Raw genomic sequence first — 20,516 nt, 5'->3', positions numbered from 1 at the left:
AAGTCACCTGTCACCGGCACGGTTTTCTGCCGTTATACGTTAGACAACCCAGACATTAGATGACTGAGGCTCTGTCTAGGCCTCATCAGCCAGATTGTTTGTATCAAGCAATCTTTATGTATGACCCACATGATTTCCAGACTCTGGCTGCCTAAGCCTTTGGCCCTGGACCGGAGATAGTATTGACTAAGCAAGTCATCTATCAACGGTACGGTTTTCTGCCGTTTTTTTTAGCTCTTTTGGCATTCATATTTTAGACATTTGAGACGGTTTTGTGTCTCAAATGCTTGGGTCATACTATAGTTATATTTCATTTTTATTTTTCAGGTAGATCTATGCTGCTTCGCTCGTGGTATTTGCGTTTGGAGCAGGCATAGGTAAAGATTGTCAATGCCAGGGAACCCTCTTGTGAGGTTCCGGACATAGCTTATATGTCCAGGATTGATCATCCTTTTTTACTGTCATTACGTCTCTAATGACCTACGGGACTCTAGGTGCTTAATCTTTTGTCCTGGCCCGGGGGTATTGTGCACTAAGTCACCTGTCACCGGCACGGTTTTCTGCCGTTATACTTTAGATTACTCTGACCATAGATGTCAGGTGCTTTGTCTAGGCCTCATCAGCCAGATTGTTTGTATCAAACAATCTATTTACGTCTGACTTTTATTCGGTCGGGGCTTTGACTGTTTGTCAGCCTCGGTTCCGGACCAGGGATAGTATGGGACGGGGCTTTGACTGTTAGTCAGCCTCGGTTCCGGACCAGGGATAGTATGGGACGGGGCTTTGACTGTTTGTCAACCTTGGTTCCGGACCAGGGATAGTATGGGACGGGGCTTTGACTGTTAGTCAGCCTCTGTTCCGGACCAGGGATAGTATGCACTCAGTCAACTATCACTGTTTTTTTGTGTGTTTTTTTTTTGCCTGATTTTTAGACTTTGTAATATATTTGCTAGGGTCAAAGTGCCTTAATGACCCTGATAACTTTTGGGTTTTTTGTCTGTGGCTTCCTCAGCTTTGCCCGGGGTCAGGGATAGTATGCGCTTAGTCATATATCTGCTAGATTACCTAACTTTGCATACTGGGTGTCAGGGATATCTGTTGTGTAGGGGTGGTTTACTTCTTGATTTTGGATTATACATATCCTTAATAGACCTGTTTGGATATTTTGTTCACATCTTTTTAAATTAGATATTTTATAGACATCTCCTTACATATGGCGTTAGACAGGCGCTCTTTCATTAGAGCCGTGGTGTATTCACTCAGAGTGGCATTACTTAACACTCTGTATTGGTTGATTTGACAACATTTTATGTTACTTGGACCATTAACCTAGGTGGTTTAACATTTTCAATCTTAGTAGGGAGTCCTTCGATCAGACATTTGCGGTGGATAAAGGGGGAGCTGGTTTTCAACAGTTTTGCCATCTCTGGAAAGAATTTCTGATGATATTAGATTCTAGATCTTTATTGATTGGAGACTATGGGTAACGACTTATGGTTGTGAGGCTGATGCACTAACTTTTATACTTAGGTTTTTATCAGTGTTGTTAATATACAATGACCTACAGTATATTTTCCCTTGTTTCGGTTGAAATTGTTTGGGATTTTTAGCAACTATTTTGTGTATAATTTTTAATGCATACATACAACATGGGTGTTGATTCCTGTTTAAATGCAATAGACTCATCGACCCACGATTTGCGGCAGTCTTAGTTTCCAGCATAGTGTAATATACACATGAAGGGACACGGATATCGGTATATTTAGTTCATTTTATTATTTAAGTGGGCCGGAGCAGAATTTGTCAGATTGTTCCATGGAGGTCTTTGTATATTTGGTTACAAAGCTACACCAGGGGGAAACTGGTGACGATGAGGATTATGGACGTGTGAGGAATGATGATGAGATGATGATGAGGATGATAATAATAGCGATGGTGATGGTGAAGAGGATGAGGAGGATGAGGCTGTCTGAGTCACATCTTATTGACATCTTAAGGAGTGAAGACAGATGGATGTTTATGAAGGTGAAAGGAGAAACTAATGTAGTATCTTAAACATTTTAATTGGTGAACAGGTCCGATTTGGCAATTGTCTTTCGGCTTGGGCAGGCATGCCTGTTATGACTGATGGGACTGGTCGGTTTGTCAGAACTTCAGGTTTCGGGCGTGTCCGATGTTGGTTTCTGGTGTGAACGCTGGTAGGAGTTAATCTCTTATTCTGTAATGTGAGTCACTTACTTTAGCCTAGTATGGGGATGATTCTTCCTGGTTTGAGTTCTAGTTGGTGACATCCACAAAGATTTTCTTTGTACTTGTTCGATTGTATTTAGGTGGGCTTTGTTGATTCGGGCCTGATTGATGCATATTCTAGTATTTATGCCTAATCAAGGCAGGATTAGCGGATGTTTTAACTCACTCAATCCTAGAATTTTTTGCTACTTTTCAAAATTGGATATATTAAAAATGAGCATATACATAGACATTTTTATTCAACCACCATTAACATGTAAAACTACAAACATTAGCTTTGATACTACGTCTATAATTTGTCGCATAAAATACGTAATAAATAGGCATGGGGCAAAAGTAACCCTGTTAAACTACGGATATAGTCGGTGTGAGGGTTGAGCGAGTTAATGGCCTTAGGGATGGATCCAGAGGCCTTATGAGTTATAGACTGTCGCCTCTATGTTATGGAGGTTCTGATCCCAGCCTGAGGACTTGCTTGTTGTCTACGTGCCATCATCGCTGCTACGTGCTAATGTTTGACTTATATTATTAGCTTGTGGTGTTACTGGAATGATTATTATAGTCCGACTCCCATGTAATTTTGACGTCATTTAAGACAATTGCGTCGACTGGCGTTTTGTTGTTAGGAGTGGCCAGGGAACATAAATACTACCCCGTTGGTTGAACTGTTGTATAAAATCAACGATTTGTTCACTTTTGGTGGTATGACCATGGCCTTCACTTTTGACTGAAATATTTGGTAGAGTCAGGCTATTTTACGGAAGCTACAGTTTAGGTGTTTCTGTAGGGTGCATGCATGTGTAACTCGGGTTATCAATTACTCTCTTCGTATAACATACCTTACTCTATTGCCACAAAGGGTGGTATGCATTAAGTATAATGGATTCGTTCATTTGGACTAATTATGTAGCGGATATTTCATTATATTTTACGATTCATTTAGTTAGTCTTGAAGCGATAATATTTTCTGGCTTTTCATCGTTTTACATCGCGTGCTACTATATGACTTTGAAGTCTCATATGAATTCACAATTCGACCAATTGTGTTGTAGAATGGACCGATAAACGATACTTACCAAAGTTGGAGTTTGTCTGTTATTCTACAACACTGGTCGATTGTGAATTCATTTGCCCTCCCTTACCATAATTTTCATTATATACCCTCCCCTCTAGTTCTGTTGATAGATTTATATTATCTTCATACAATCCATGAGCAGTTTATGTTAGAGTTGGGTAGTATCTGGGCTCATATAGTAGCCCGCTAAAAATTTAAAGTGTGATCGGTAAATGGATGGTTCATCACTCAAATGAATTCACAATCGACCAGTGTTGTAGAATAACAGACAAACTTCAACTTTGGTAAGTATCGTTTATCTATCCAATCCCTGAGCACGAACAGTCCCTCCTATATTAAAGACCTTCTAAACATATATCTCCCCAATAGAAACTTGAGGTCAAGCAATGACCAATCAATCCTTGTCAAATCTTAGCCATTCCGTAAAATAGGCGAACAGTCTTTTCAATTTTCGGCCCCCCATTTTTGGAACTCTCTCCCATCACACGTGAGATGCTCGGATTCGTTGACAACGTTCAAATCTCGCTTTAAGTTTTATCTTTTTACGTCATAATGTTGCAATATTATTTTCATATTTTGTTGTTGTTAAATTGACTTCGTATCACGTTTCCTTCACACTTGTCTCACTGTAATATGTTTTGTTTTATATCACTGTAAAGCGCTTAGAGCCTGTGACAACGGGGTAAGCGCTATAAATGCTGTATATAATATTGCCATTATATTATTATTATTATTTTTATATTATTATTATTATTATTATTATTTATTATTTTATTATTATTATTATTATTATTATTATCCAAGTCCTCTTGTAGCAATTTTTGATCGTTTGCAGATTTTATTGGTCGGTTAGACAGTCATCGGCGAATAACCTAATCTGCGATTTTACTCGTAGAGGAAGGTCATTGATGAAACAAAGAAATAGTATGGGTCCTAACACCGTTCCCTGTGGTACTCCTGATATGACTGGACTATCATCCGATGACGATGATGATGATGGTGGTAATGGTGATGTTGATGATGATGATGATGATGATGATGATGATGATGATGATGATGATGATGATGATGATGATGATGATGATGATGATGATGGAAATGATAACTGTGTTGTGACAATGGTGTATTTTCCCTAAAGTTGATTAATTTTGACATTGCATTTTAAATTTTGATAACTGATATCCTTGATTTTACTCTGGTTTTATAATTATGGTATATTTAAAGTTTTTCGGTTTTGATCATGAGATAAAAACGAAGAAGCGATTTTCTCATTTCTAAACATCCGTTGAGTCCACTGCGCATGTTCACACTTAGTGATTCCATCCCCAAAACAACCCTGTTCATATAGGTATGAGTCGTAGCAATTTCTTAAATCGATTTTGTTGGTTTTAAAGATTATTATCAAAGCATTTTAGTCTGCGTTATTTGTTAGATCAATCATCGATTGAAGTTAATGCTTCGTTCAGACTTCTTTTACGTAACTAAAAAGTCGTTTCAATAGTCAGAAAGCGTCAAATGCTGCTCAGTTTTCCGCCCAGTCTATCAATTCATTGAGGGAAATCGTGATTATTTCGAATGCCCGGATCATTACGAATTATTTAATAAATGATTAGCTTGAATCACTGAATCAATTTTCCAAATTATAAACTATGAAACGTCTGTATGTACATGAGTATGTAGTGATGGGTATGAATTTTATAATTTTGTGTGTGGCAATTTGTTTACAGTAACAACAAATCTTGATCTGATTGAAACCTGCAGTATTTTAAAGGGCATAAAACCGTGCTTTTTATTGATACAACTACTACATATCTGAAGATCAGTCAGGCATTTTTTATTCTTACTTAACTTAGTAGCTGAAATTGAAATACTTACTTTAACATTACTTTATTACTCTATTAGTTTGTTGTGTTGTTGTTGATGTTGTTGTTGTTGTTGTTGTTGTTGTTGTTGTTTTTGTTGTTGTTGTTATTTCAATTATATACGGATCTCTGTGACAGATGTTTCTGTATTGGTGATTTTGATCTCTATATATGCTATCTGGATTTTGTAAATTGTAAATGGTTAGAGATGAACGCCAGTATTTAAATAGTTTTGATAAGATCAATTTTGGCATTGGAACGGCGGAGATTGGGGATAAAATGATGCCTGAGCTAAATTTCATTAAAAATAAAGAGATGCAAAAATAAACATTATTTTAATTTTAATATGCCAATTTCTAGTTTCTTAATTATCAACAACAGCTATATTTTACCTTATTTTATACATGATCATAAAGAAAGGATCCTAAATTTGAACCAATTTTGATATAACCAATCGAAAGGGTAATTCCTCTTGATAGAAAAAACAAATAAGACATAGATTCTATTAAAATGTATATTAATAAGAAATATATATGTTTTTTCTTTGTTTTCACTAACATCTAGATCTAAAAAAAATATAGACTTGCCAACATAACCCAGACGAATTCAATTTCTTTCTTCTTTTTAAATCACAATTTTTAAAAAAATATTTTTTTTATTATTTTGATTTCATTCAACACTGAAAGAATTTATTATGTCCTCTTTCAAAATAATGTGACACCAACATGGGTTAAGATTGAGACAATCAACAGATTTTAACAGTTAAAATTAAAGGTGATTTGATTAAATGCATTGATTTTAATGTCTTGTATTCTGTGATTATTGGATGGAAAACTACCATTTTAACAAAATTAAATGCCTCCTTTTTTATATAATGATGTCAGAAGTCGTTTTGTCTTTCTAATTGGAGTTCAGATAGTTCAAAACGTTATTAATATTTTTCTGTTTAATAAATTAGTCACTTTTTGAGAGATTAGTTTGCATCCTTTGGACTACACATAAATATTAGTCTCTGACTTTGAAAAAGTTATCTTTCATTTTTGCAATTGTAATTCAAAGTTCGGGATAATGAGATCTGTGCGATATTTAACTTGGTTCTTATAAATAACAGAGATTGAGATTGACTTATGAAACTCAATAATAACTTTTTAGTTATGTGAAATTATATCTTTATACATTAAAAAAATATATATAAAAACCCAATTTTTATTTCTTGACAATTGGGCATTATTATGATTATTATTATTATTATAATTATTATTATTATTATTATTATTATTATTATTATATATTATTATTATTATTATTATTATTATTATTATTATTATTATATATTATTATTACTATTGTTATTATTATTATTATTATATATTATTATTATTATTATTATTATTATTATTATTATTATTATTATTATTATTATTATTATTATTATTATTATTAACACCAGAAATGGGATTATCAATCACAAGACTTAAGTCCATATTGATTTTTATTATATTTGAATGCACTCTACATGTGTAACTGTTCTTTGATTCTAGGACTGTTGTTGGTGTCACAGCTGTCAGAAGCTGCTGACCACATTACCTTGGTACTATTGAGGGTAGTGGGAGAACCAAGATGGCGGATGATGACTTGATTCCGACCAGGGACACCAGCAACAATGCAGTCAAGTTGTCGACAAGTGAAGGTTAGAATGAGATATATATATATTGACTTACTTCTGACTTAGATGCCTTTCGCGTCTCGACCGAAAGATCGGGTCGCCTTGGCTGTTTCCAGTATTTCCTGTGTAAGGTGCCTCCAATATTGCCGGTCCTCTGCTAGGGTTCACAGATTTTCAAGGTCCCCTGCCGTTATGAGACTAATGCTTTGTCCAAGTGTTGTGAGGTTTTTGTTTAGGATCACAGGGAGTGTTGTGATCGGTCTTCCTCTGAAAAGGTTCCCGTGTTTTTGGAAGTATCCCGACATGGCTTGGTTAGCTGGTATGTTTTTGTCCCTGCGTAGTATGTGACCGAAAAGTTGCCATCGTTGTTGTAAAATGTCAAGGGAGATTGGTCTTTCTTTTTTGATCTTATAGAGTGATTCATTTCAGATCTTTTTTGGGTATTTGATGTCCAGTACCCTTCTTAGCTGTGTGCGATGGAAGGCATCCAGATGTTCTTCTTCGGATTTTGTCAACGCCCAAGTGCCGCAGTTATACAGAAGTACCAGTTTTACAAGAGCACGGTACAGTTTCAGTTTGGTTTTTCTCTTTATTTTGTCACCTCTAATCCATACATTGGTGAGTTTACTGAGTGCGGCGTTTGATAGCTGTTTTCTTCTTTGTACATCCTCGGTGTCTCCAATTAGTGAGCCGACTTTCTTTGTTCTTTTCCATTCCTCTTTGTTCCTCGATATTGTTGTAAATTCGGTTTTATTGGCATTGACTTGGAGGTTATATTTCATGAGGGTATTTTGTATGATGTCTATATTTGCTGGTGTTGATCCAATAAAATGGACATCATCTGCATAGGCGATTTCTCTAGGGATTGCATTCTCAATATGAGTCGTTGGTTTTGGAATGACTTTTCGAACTTCTATATATATTAGACCTGTAAATTCTCAGTCAATTAACTGAAATCAGTTAAATTCAAATATTTTGTAAAAGGAAAGAAAGAAATGAAAAAGAAAGAATTCATGAATCGTAGTCGAATGAACGTGAAGTAATTAGGAATGTTCCACAGTGCTATACATAGCTCAAGGGCCGTTTATATTTACGATGGATATTAATATTAGCGAGGCTTCTTAGAATTGCCATGTCTGAACACACCCCAGTGTATTTTCACACAGCCTTCGTGAAATTATCTTTTCACTTTTTATTTCCTGTCGTGATCCCAATGGTAGCCAATTTTAACTGAGCCGCCGAGCGATAAATTTCACTGTTTCGTCTAAGCCAAAATTGACCACATTTACTTGGTAGAACCTAAAAGTATGAAAACGTTTAATGCGAAAGCCTTGAAGTGCGTTGTGAAAACATCTTCAAATCAAATGTTATATGATTGCTACAAGCACATCTCGATTGCCTCACGTTATAAACAAACTGGTTGACCATTTCTTCACTGATGTGGGTACCTAATTATAAGAAACAATTGTAAGTAGCCTAATTAATTCCCACGTAAATTAGTTTTCTGCCATTATTTTGCTCAAGTGAGCTTGCTGTTTACTATTCATCGTGATTCTTTGGATTTTTCTGATACGGTATGAAGAGTTTCAGTGAGGTTCAGTTTCAGTCTCAGTCAATTTTTATAGAGCTCATTTACAGGTCTAATATATACATCATCTTTTTATAAATTTCAGTTCAGCATATATAGTATGATAACAGTCATTGCTTTTTTATGTTGCATTCTTGAATCAATTTTGCTGCTATTATTTTCTTATCTATTTTCACTAAAAAAAAACTACTACTATTTCCACTCTCTAAAAATATTGATATCTTGTGATCAAATGGCAATAACCAAAGTAACTATTTTGTATTTTTAAAACCTTCTTTCGTAAGCTGCCCAACAACGAAGATTGGTTACTAAATTCAGCCGAGATGAACTTGAGGACAAGTACCTGCGAATGTATGAGGACCATATTGTTCTCAAGAAACATGCCAGGAAGCAAGAAGAAAAGATCAAGAAGTAAGTAACTTTAGTCATTTGGTTTACAGAATACAGCGACTTCATAGTTGATCAATATAGCTCAATACATATCCTGTATTTGTCAAAAAAAAGCTTTTGCAGTAGTTGGGCCTAGAACTTATATAATCTTTATGGAATTGTCAATTGCCAAGGAGTGAGTCCTTGGTAGTTGATGGTTCATCAACTGCCAAGCAGTCAAATTGGAACTCTTCAGCTGTATGCAGTGATTTCAGTCGAGCCTCGATTTGTGCGCATATGAATCTTGAATCCTGTCACTTTCTTCCAATCATTCATTCCCTGTGAATCGTTGTGGAAAGGACCGAGTCTATACTCGTTGGCGTTTGTTTTTAATTTAAGTCTTTTCATAAATTCCAAGATGAGTTAAAATCATATTAAAAATAAAAAATTACAGTTGTTTTTTCGATTCAGCAGAAAAAAAAACAAAAGGACAAATCCCTGCCAAGTCCTAGATTTAAAAACAAAGTAGGATTTCCTTTGTTTTAATGGAAATTATAGGCCTACTGCATACAAAACAATTCACGTAAAACACATTTGCAATAACATCAATCCTTGACATTTCATCATAAATAGCTAGTACTAGTAGATGATTTACCAACTGGCAAGGTCTGTGACAAAAAGAGGAAATATGAGAGAAGAGAGAGAGAGAGAGAGAGGGGGAGAGGAGAGGAGAGAGGAGAGAGAGAGAGAGAGAGAGAGAAGAGAGAGAGAGAGAGATGAGGAGAGAGAGAGAGAGGAGGGAGAGAAGAGAGAGAGAGAGGAGAGAGGGGGAGGAGAGAGAGAGAGGAGGAAGGAGAAGAGAGAGAAGAGAGAAGAGCAGACAGAGAAGAAAGAAAAGAAAGAATGACAGTAATAGTTAATATTAATATTAATAACATCACTCCGTGGCAATACATCACTTCGTGATACTAACATTACTCTGTGGCAGTTATAAGTACACATGCGTAGTTGGTGAACTGACAAGTCTTTGGCAATTGACATTTTGACAATTGTCAAGGACTTTGGCAATTGACACTACCAATCTTTATATACATTGAAGGACTTTCTCTTGATTTTTTTTTTCACTTTGTTTTTACTTGCTTTTGAGCAAGAGTCCCGAGCCAGGAGGTAGAAATTTAGATATCATGAATGTGGAAAATACTATTAGTTTATTTAGTTTCATCAGAAACTTGCCTAATCTTTATAACACATTTCGATGTTTATAGGCCTGTTAACAAATGTTTTTGATATGATTGTCAAAATTTAGCTAATATTCCAATCGATTCCAATGAATTTGACTACATCTTTGCAGGATTTGTAGAGAAATCAATATTGTAAATAATGATACATTTTATTTCCCCAAGGGGCAGCCTAAGTAAGTAAGTAAGTTATTTCCTTGAGTCTGACTCTCCATCTTTGAAATTTGTATCTCAGAAATGTATCAATATAAGAATCTAACCATTGTTCCATTCACCCATTCTAAACTTCTCATCTTCTTAATTTGTATTTATCCATTACAGAATGGCCACCAAACTGTTACGTTTGGTCAATGACAAGAAGAAAGTGGAAGGAGAAGGTGAGGTATATGTTAAAAGATTGATGGCTGGGGTGAACTTTCATTACCCTTTTTTTCTTCTGATCTCTTAATGGTTGTAATTCAATTATTTTTAGATGTTGATTTGCAAAATTTGATAGCATACCAAGTCTAAGGTTGAAACATTTGTTTTGTAAATTCTTGAACATCACCCTTTGGCACTTAAAAAATCTGATTGCCCAATATAGCCATACAGATTATAAGTTATCTTTTGTTTAAAGTTTTAAATTTGGTAATTATTTTTTAGAGTATTATGCTTGCAAAATGGTGTGGTGGTAGGATTCCTGCTTCTTAGTGTGAATTGAAGTCTATTCTCGATTTTACTTCTTACATTCCTTTTTTAGTTTTTGATTGAAAATGATTCATCCTGTCTATTTGCAAAAATTTACGTATCCCCTTTTGAAAATTTTCCACTTGTTTATCTAGTTATAAACATTTTTACCAAGATGAAGTAAAATTGATTGCCTTCTTTAAAGAATTGTCTAAAATGATTTAACCGTTTTTTTTCTTCAGCTGGTAAAAGCAGACGTGATGTTGAGAGTGAGGAGAAGGTGGAGGAAATGATGTCTAAGATTCGTGAGCTAGAAAAACAGAATGGACAATTAAGGGAAAAGGTTGGTTGTGTGCAGTTTATCAATACAAAATAGATGGGTTTAATCAGTGATGATAATCTTCCTCGGATCCGTGGAATTCCGGGATTTTTGGGATTTTCTTTGAAATGTTCCACTGTTTTTGCAGTTTCAAAAGTTTTTCTATGAAATATACCTGTAAATTCTCAGTCAATTAACTGAAATCAGTCAATTCCTAAAATTCAAATATTTTAAAAAAGGAAAGAAAGAAAGAATTCATGAATCGTAATCGAATGACCGTAAAGTAATTAGGAATGTTCCACAGCACTATGCATAGCTCATGGGCCGTTTATATTAACGATAGATATATTGCCATGGCTAAGCGACAAGTTTTAGAATTGCCGTGTCTGAACACATCCAAGTCTATTTTCACACAGCCTTCGTGAAATTATTTTTTCACTTTCCAAACCTGTCGTGATCCCAATGGTAGCCAATTTTAACTGAGCTTTGAGCAATAAATTTCACTGGTTCGTCTATGCCAAAATTGACCACATTTACCTGGAGGGAAGTAAAAGTATGAAAAAAGTAAAATGCGAAAGCTGGAAGTGCGTTTTGTAGACACCTTCAAATCTAAAGTTAGGGATTGCTACAGTAGATCTCGATTGCCTCACAGTGTAAACAAGCTGGTTGACCATTTCTAGTTTCTTCACTGATTGGGTACCTATATATAAGGAACAATGGTAATTAGCCTAATTATTTCCCACGCAAATTAGATTTCTGCCATTGTTTTGCTCAAGTGAGCTTGCTGTTTACTATTCATTTCGATTCTTTGGATTTTTCTGCTATGACGAATTACGAAGAGTTTCAATCAACTTTTATAGAGCTCATTTACAGGTCTGTATGAGAGCCCTCAGGTGGGTCCAAGGTAGATGGATGAAAAAAATCACCAACATGTCTTGTGTAAAATTTTAACACCTGTGCTCAGTTGTGTACATTTTGGTGACCTTGCATTTTTATGACGTCAGTCTAGACAAACAAGGCCAGTGGTGTCCTTGGTTGAACCCCCTCTCTTTCTCTCTCTCTCTCTCTCTCTCTCTCTCTCTCTCTCTCTCTCTCTCTCTCTTCTCTCTCTCTCTCTTCTTCTCTCTCTCTCTTTCTCTCTCTCTCTCTCCTCTCTCTCTCTCTCCTCTCTCTCTCTCTCTCTCTCTCTCTCCTCTCTCTCTCTCTCTCTTCTCTCTCTTCTCTATCTCTCTCTCCCAACACTCTCTCTCTTTTACTTATATTTCTCCCTCAACCACTCTTCTATCATCTTCATGTTATATTTTTAGAAGTCATCTTGTCATTGAAAGATACAATTTTACAATAAGCAAGGGTGATGATCGACCCGGAAAGCAGTTGTTCAAATTATTTTTTAATTTACCCTTTTTCCTTTGTTTAGATTTATCATCTCTTAATGTAGATAGGAGTATAATTGATATTGGGAGCCTTTTAAATTATTTTCTCGAAAGGACAATTCATTAGATATTTACAAAAGAAGTATATTATATAATGTTACGTAACTATCATATTGTGTATGTAATTTTTGTATTTTGACTTGAGTTTGATAGATTGAGCGATACATTTTCCTCCTTTATGACAAATTGCCATTATCATCACTCTTTAAGACAGTCTCTCCTCCCCCCCCCCAAATCTCACAATCTCTCTCTCTCTCTCTCTCTCTCTCTCTCTCTCTCTCTCTCTCTCTCTCTCTCTCTCTCTCTCTCTCTCTCTCTCTCTCTCTCTCCCTCTACCATAATTTCTCTTTTTCACTCTCATTCTCGTGTGTGTGTTGGTGTGTTTTACTCTCAAATTCTTTCTTTTCTCTCTCATCTTCTTATTTGATATTTCTCTCTCTGTCCATCCCACTTCACGAAGTTTCAAAACTGTACAGGTGCCTCAACTTCAAAGTCACTTTTCTCAAAACTTTGTTTTTACACTCTCTCTACTTCCAATGGTCATATCTAGGCAATGAATCATCATAATTTTATTAATTTCGTTTCAAATTGTCAGGCATGAAATAAGCTTTGATTGGGTACAAAAAAAAACACAAAATTATAAACTTAATACCGTTTCGAGACTGGGGGGTCACATATCAGACATAAATATATGTATTCACATCTCACCCAGATTACTATTTTAATTTTGCATCAAATTTTTAAAATTGTTTGGGAGGAATTTATCCCAATTGTGTCTTGTATATTCCATTTCACACTTTTCTTGTAAGGGTTGTGATTTTGTTATCTTTACTTTTATACAAGTAACGACAATTATATTGTTGATCCTAGTGTTGCCTTGATCATCATTTTAAAAAAAATAAATTCTTCAGTCAAGTGAAACACTTTGAACTATATTGCCAAGACGTATATACGACTTTATTACGCGATTAGATGAGTGAATAAAGTCAGAAAAATATATATAGATGGAGCAGTCATTTGAACGGATGAGGATAGGAGATAATTGATATTAGAGCAGTGCCAGAAATAGAAACAGTAAGAATAAAGCAGTGAAAATAATTGTACACTGTGCTTGAGTATACAGGAAACAACATTTTGACCGTTTGATATGTGAGTGAAGCCAATGAGTACCTTTTCTCTGGGTTTCTTAAAATGAAGGTGACTAGGCAGCAAATTTAGGGACAACACCAAATTCAGACAATTTGAATTACAAGCCTTTTTACCAGGTATAACAAGCTTTTTACAATTATCACAGTTTTATGTGGGTACGTCTTGCATTAAAAAAATATCTTGTCTAGGCTAATGCCATCTGTCAATCAACATTCATGATTGTTGTCTTTCATCCAGACTATAATATATACTCACTTACTGTAAACAAACTATACGAGCTGGGAGGATACACTATGTTCAAGAAAATTTTTATTGTCTCCATTATCTAAACATTGCTGCAATTGCAGCCCACAAATGATTTGTCATATCATTCCAAACTCGGAGTGCTTCTTATACAGCACTGCATCATTTATTCAGACACATTTGATGTCAATACAAATATTTTATTTAACCAACATTTTTTTATAAAATAAACTGCATTACATCAATTCTAAAGAATTTTAAAGTGATATTCACATGATTAATAGTGAAAAGAACTGGTTCTGGGTAAATACAATTTTTTTTCTTCAAATTTCGACGGTTCAATTTCAAGTGAATGTTGTTTTTATTTTATTTTATTTTTTTTTTCTCAAGACCTTTTAGTATAAGAAGCTTAGCCTACAACTGTATTGCAGATGAACTTTAAAACACCAATTGGATCCAATCTTATTGTAACATTCAATGTAGCATTGCATAATGCTTGTTTCCTGAGGGTGTTTTATACCCAAAACTGATATGAAATGTCACAACTGTGGTTCTTTTCTTTGTTTGTCATAGGGAGACCATTTCATTTGTTTATATGAATTTATTTTAGTTGTGAAATACTAAAAGTTATTTCTTGAAAGGCAGAAAATCCCATATTATTATTTTGTTTTAGAGAGAAAGATACACTGAGTAAATGTGACTCGTATATCAGGGGACAACACAAAGCAAACGACATTTCATTCTTTAGCCTTCTTCAAGTAAACACGAAATATGTTATATGTATTAGATGTAATATTATAGGTAAAAATGCGTGTGTGTGTGCATGCATGCAAGGGGGGAGAGAGAGAGAGGCACCTCTAGTTTTTATTTTGGTTTATATTATTTTCCAGCTCCTTTTGGCAAAACAGCAATTGAGTTCCAAGGGAAGTAAGCGTGGCACATACCCAAACATCCAAGCCAGGATTAACACGGTAAGTGACTTTATGTGCCTTGATTTAAATGGGGCCTAATAATAATAATAATAATAATGACAACAACAACAACAACAACAATAATAATAATAAAAATAATAATAATAATAATAATAATAATAATAATAATAATAATAATAATAATAATAATAATAATAATGATAATAAAAATAATAATAATAATAATAATAATAATAATAATGATGACGATGATGATAACATAGAGACTTGGGGTTTCAGAGCATAAAAAATGTTTTATTTACAACAGATGCTTTAAACATGCATATCTTGCTCTCTTTAAAAACATAGTTTTTTATTCGTAGATTTAATAATAGAAAACCAAACTGATTCCTTTAGCTCCTGAGAGGAAGTGTTCCAAGTTTCAAGTGGGTACAGTAATTGATTCTCTTATTTATAATTAACATTTTTTTTTTTTTTATTTTTTTTTTTTATATCCTTATTTGTATGTTCATTTATTAATTTGTTACAGGGGCTTCCTCAAAGTAAACAGGGTACTCAGACCGTGATGGTGGACCCTAGACTGACCAAGAATCTCCGAGTAATGGGCCCACCCCAACAAGAACATTCCCTCAACAAGAGGTGAGAGAAATGAAGGAGGGTCAATAATTCATTTGATCAATCGAGGGTTGATTTTAAAAGAAAAAAAAAAGAATTTTAATTCTGTTGAAACAAAAAGAAAAGCACAGTCAACTCCGCTTAATCGTACACCCTTGGGAGTTCGGATTAGTGTGAATATTAAGCGGAGTGTGCGATTAAGCAGTGAAGCTAAAAATAGCATCTAAGCACCAGCTTTCATGCGCCATTCATGTAGGACTTGCCCCTCTGAACTTTCTACGGGTTTGGGACCGTCATGCTCAAGGTATAGCCTCATTAGAAGGGATTTTTTTTTTGTTTTGTTTGTTTTGTTTGCTTTTTGTTTTTGGTGGTTTATTTATTTTCAAAATTTTCTTTTTCATATTTCATCATCAACAAAATGTGACTTTATTGATTGTAAGAATAGTAGTTGTGAAGCGTTGATTGCTCTCTATTCTTTGCAAGCTGTTCATAAACCCTTGACTCCATTCTCGCCAATGTTGGTAGATCATTTGTCAAGCATTCATCTTTGATAAAGCATCGTGGTTTGTCCAGCATGTCAAGCTTTTCAGTATCCAAAGTAACAAATCAATCGAATCATAACTTTCTTGTTTATTTTTTAGATATCTTTTTTTCCTTTTAAGATGTAGCGATTAAGCAGAGAAGGTGTGCGAATAAGTGGAGCGTTAATATTTTTAAAAAATGTTTTTCGGGAATGTGTAGTGTTTAAGTGAAGTGTGCGATTAACTGATGTGCGATTAAGTGGAGTGAACTGTATAATGATTATGAATATAGTGTAGAGCACTTTGAACAAATCTAGTAGATATACAAAAGATCAAGTTTTAAAACAAATATTTGAAGCTCTAATTAAATTGTCAAAAATATACGATGTTAGTATTTTAGTTTTTCCATTTATTATTAACATCAACTATTGAATTATAATTAAAACACTACATATGAATATCAGTGATAGATTCCTGTTAGTGACCCACCAACTGAAAATGATATCCTTTGGGGAAGTTTAGATGCTGACAATTGAATTGATAGTCACAAATCAAAAACTTGGATTAAGTTCAAGTGTGTTGTTTTTTTTTCAGGAGAATATGTAAAGATTATCAAAAATCATAAAATAAGACTCATATTTCTCATTATTTTAATATTAAATTTACCTTTGGGCACATGATTAATTCTGAGATAATACTGGTTTGAGATGGCGAGTCACAATATACTTTTTGTTTAATTTATTATCCATGGTGTTGATAAAAGAGAATAGTGAAATTCCCGCATCATTTATTTATGTCAGTATATTAAATTGCAGCGTAAATTGACTTCTTAATTATTTTTTTTTTTGCCTCTTAATTTCTAAGCACCACCAGGAACATTTTATCAATACCAAATACAATAAAATTAAAATACCTGCCATGGGCCATATAAAAGAGAATTGGGTTTAGGTTTAAAACAGGATGGACTGAAACAAAAAAGGAATGAGGTGGGGGAAAAAAGGAAAGGACAGAAATAGAACCCAACCATATGAATGATTAACTAATATGTAAGCAATAACAGGGACTCTTATGAGAAGGAGTTTGCTAAAACCCGGGTAAAGTTTTTATTCATAGAATATTCATATTTAAGAAGTAGGGTTTGATTCTATCTTGTAAAATAAGCTTAGCCTTTCTTTACATTTTCAATTTGTTGGTGAAGATCTAGCATCGTCCTCTTTTTCTGGTGCTAACATGATCCACAAGTTTTACTAGTTTTGTAAACTGTTGAAACACAAAAAAATAAATAACATTACCTTATTATATTTTGTAATAGTTTGTATTCATATATAGCCAATATAAGTTTTTTTCTAGAAGTTCTAAATTGTATTTAAAAAAAAAAAAAAAAAAAAAAAAAAATAAAATATATATATATATATATATATAATATATATATATATATATATATATATATATATATATATATATATATATATATATATATATATATATATATATATATATATATATATATATATATATATATATATATATATATATTCCTTTCTTAAAAAAATATAGCCTTGTGGAGAACATTGTGCATATTTGAGTCAATAAAAAAATTGATACGGCGCACAACTCTACTGTAAGATTTGAAAAATAGAAATGTATTTTTTACAGATAGATAAACAGATAACTTGATTTCCTTTTATAATTTAAAGTCAGTTTGAAAGTTTGTTAAGTCAAACAGATATCATAAAAAATTTACAGAAGACACTAATACCTCATGACCACACCCTCAACTCTATCTGTCTAGTAGAGTCCTTACTTCAGTTGTGTTGATTTAGCGGTGATCAGTGTTATGTAGTAGTGTGTGCTCATTGCGTATATGTTTATGTGTGCGTGTGTGTGTGTGTGTGTGTGTGTGGTGTATACATATGTGTGTGTGTGTGTTTTGGAATGTTGTTGCGTGGAAGAAAAAAAAAAGGGGGTGGGGGGTGTCCATCAAGTAGAGAAATTCCTGAGCAAAGGGGGGTAGGGGAGGGTGTCCATCAAGTAGAGAAATTCCTGAGCAAGGGGGGAGGGGGTGTGTTTGCTAGGAACTGTCAGATTGGCATTTTTCAGCAAATCGTGGCATTCATAGTGATACAATTCACTTGATCACATGACGGTATTCGGATTTACAGAAATTTTAAACAAGTTTCACATATTAACAACATCAACGAATATTACTGCTGATATTACTGTCGTTTTTATGCCATCGATGTGATAATTATTGCCCTGGGAAATATTTAGTTAAACGTTGTCGGCAAACTGTCAATTGGATCTGTCTAGCTTCTAGCCCGAACAAACCAAAAGTAGACAGATTCGGTGACATGATATTTTTCGCGTCTGCTTCAGATTTTCATTTGACCTCACATAAGTTGAGTAAAGGGGAGACATTCCGAAAGCTCCTACATCCCCAGTATTCATTCAATTTGTATTTTCACCGTTGATCTTTAGTCAGGCGTTTATTTATTCAATTTGTCATCATATAAAAGCGCTTTAAAAAGTCTAGAACAAACCTTGATAGATTTGTGAAAGTTTAAAATGTCCTAATTTGACCATTGTTTTGATTCTCGGCCGCCATTTTAATTTGTGAAGTATTGAAGGTAGTGCAAATCAATCCCAAGTAAAGCGTGGTAAAGACTTGCGACTTATTGATATTGATATCTACTGACTGATAAACTAAAATCATGCTGAATAAAGCATGGCACCGACGACAAGCACATCGATTAAAATGTGCATCTAATCGTAATCAAGCTAATCAAGAAAATGATTCTGGCAATATCGAATGAAAATAGTTCTTTCCCCGCGAAATTCCGGGCTTTTTACTAGTATATATATGATTATAGCTTTTTAACAGGCAACTAAGGAAAAACACAGATAAAATTTTGTACGAAGACTTATGCATTTGTTGTGATAAATCCTGTACATGTAGGTTCAGATTTAATACCAGTATGACATCATCACTCAGCGCTTTTCACATAGAGAGCAGTAAGAGTGATTGTGACTCGCATTTTATGTCGTAATGAAACTGTTTAGGTTTGAAGATATGAACAAACAGCTAAAGAAAAAGACTTACAAATAAAAGAGAGTCCTGCTGCCAAAGGTGTAAAATTGTTTTATTTTCTCTTCTTTCAGCTCCCCAGCCCCCCGTTACGGCCACAGTATACTTGAAGCAACTCGTGCAGAGAAAAGTAAACTGTAAGTATTGCTCACTGCAATCTGTCGTTGTAATGCCAGCTTTTTATTAAGGGAAAATAAAAGCTTTTTTATAATGAATGATAAAAATATCACCAGAAATCATCATTGATTGACATGGTTCACTCATATGGAAATAAGGGTTTGATAAAAAGGTCATTATTCTATATTGGTTCTTGCGAATATATTTTGTAGAACTATAGGAAGAGTGGAATAATAAGAGGTTAAGATGACCAAGTCAATAAGGCATTGCATTTGTTTTTTTTTACTTAAAGCAGGAACTTAGCCCCTATTGCTCACGTTGAAAGGCTATCTTTTCTCAAGATAGGCGTTAAGGAAAAAAAAAATCCTTGTATATTTTATTTTACAAGAAGAATTGGTTTGTTATTTTAAAGAGCTAAATACAGGGTTCCCGCTGCTTCCTTAAACTCAAGGACTCCTTGGCAACTCCTTGATTTTGATATTACTGAGAAAATCCCCTTGAAAAGTCCTTAATTCATTTTAGGAGGAAACTCCTGAAAACTCCTTGGATTTTGTGAGGTTACCACATCATATTCAAAATCATTAGTACCACCACTAGTACAATAACCACCACATCATCGTCACTACCACCATGGCGACAGCCTTATCACCATCTCTCCTACAACTACTACAACCACCATCACATCACCATCTCCATCTCTACCACCATAACAACAGTACATCAACAGCACATTACCATCACTACAACCACTACTACAACCACCGCATCATCATCATCATCCCTACCACCACTTCAACCACCGCCACATCACCATCCCAACCACTACCACTAAAACCACCTAATCGTCATCCTTACCACCACCACTACTACTGCAACCACCACATCACCATTCTTACCACTACTGCTACAACCACATCACCATTCCTACCACCACTATTACAACAACCACTATCACATCACCATCCCTACCACCAGTACTACAACCACCTTATCACCATCCCTACCACCACTACTACAACAACCACTACATCCCCCTCTACCATCACAGCTACAACCACCATTATATCATCATCCCTACCACTGCCACATCACCATCCCTGCAACCACTATTACAACCACCAGACAACGCCACCCCTACCACCAGCAATACTACTGCAACCAATGTTGCAAGCGCCGTAAAACCCCTTCAAACAAACTTAGCTCAAGTCTCTCTCTCTCTCTCTCTCTCTCTCTCTCTCTCTCTCTCTCTCTCTCTCTCTCTCTCTCTCTCTCAACACACAAACACACACATAAACACACACACAAACACGCACAAAAATCAATAATTTGTGCTCATTGGATTAATTTCCATGTTGAACTTCCAGTACTTGTCAATAATAGTTCATCAC

The 20,516-nt window shown here is 34.6% G+C and overlaps 1 protein-coding gene across 1 annotated transcript in view; it reads left to right on the top strand.

Annotated features, from left to right (window-relative positions):
• Positions 1-4,631: 4,631 nt before the first annotated feature.
• Positions 4,632-20,516, top strand: part of LOC144976477 (protein fantom-like) — a 69,019-nt gene continuing 53,134 nt past the window's right edge. Inside the window, 8 exon segments of the mRNA XM_078920768.1 lie at positions 4,632-4,673; positions 6,729-6,877; positions 8,726-8,852; positions 10,370-10,425; positions 10,957-11,057; positions 14,749-14,829; positions 15,320-15,429; positions 19,086-19,148. Of these exon segments, the coding sequence (XP_078776894.1) occupies positions 6,808-6,877; positions 8,726-8,852; positions 10,370-10,425; positions 10,957-11,057; positions 14,749-14,829; positions 15,320-15,429; positions 19,086-19,148 (608 nt within the window). The 5' untranslated portion in view covers positions 4,632-4,673; positions 6,729-6,807.

This window comes from Berghia stephanieae, chromosome 7 (genome assembly GCF_034508935.2).
Source record: "Berghia stephanieae isolate SIO BIC M18660-M18661 chromosome 7, UCSD_Bste_1.3, whole genome shotgun sequence".
Classification (NCBI taxonomy): domain Eukaryota; kingdom Metazoa; phylum Mollusca; class Gastropoda; order Nudibranchia; family Aeolidiidae; genus Berghia; species Berghia stephanieae.
This window is presented reverse-complemented; position numbering and strand designations above follow the sequence as displayed.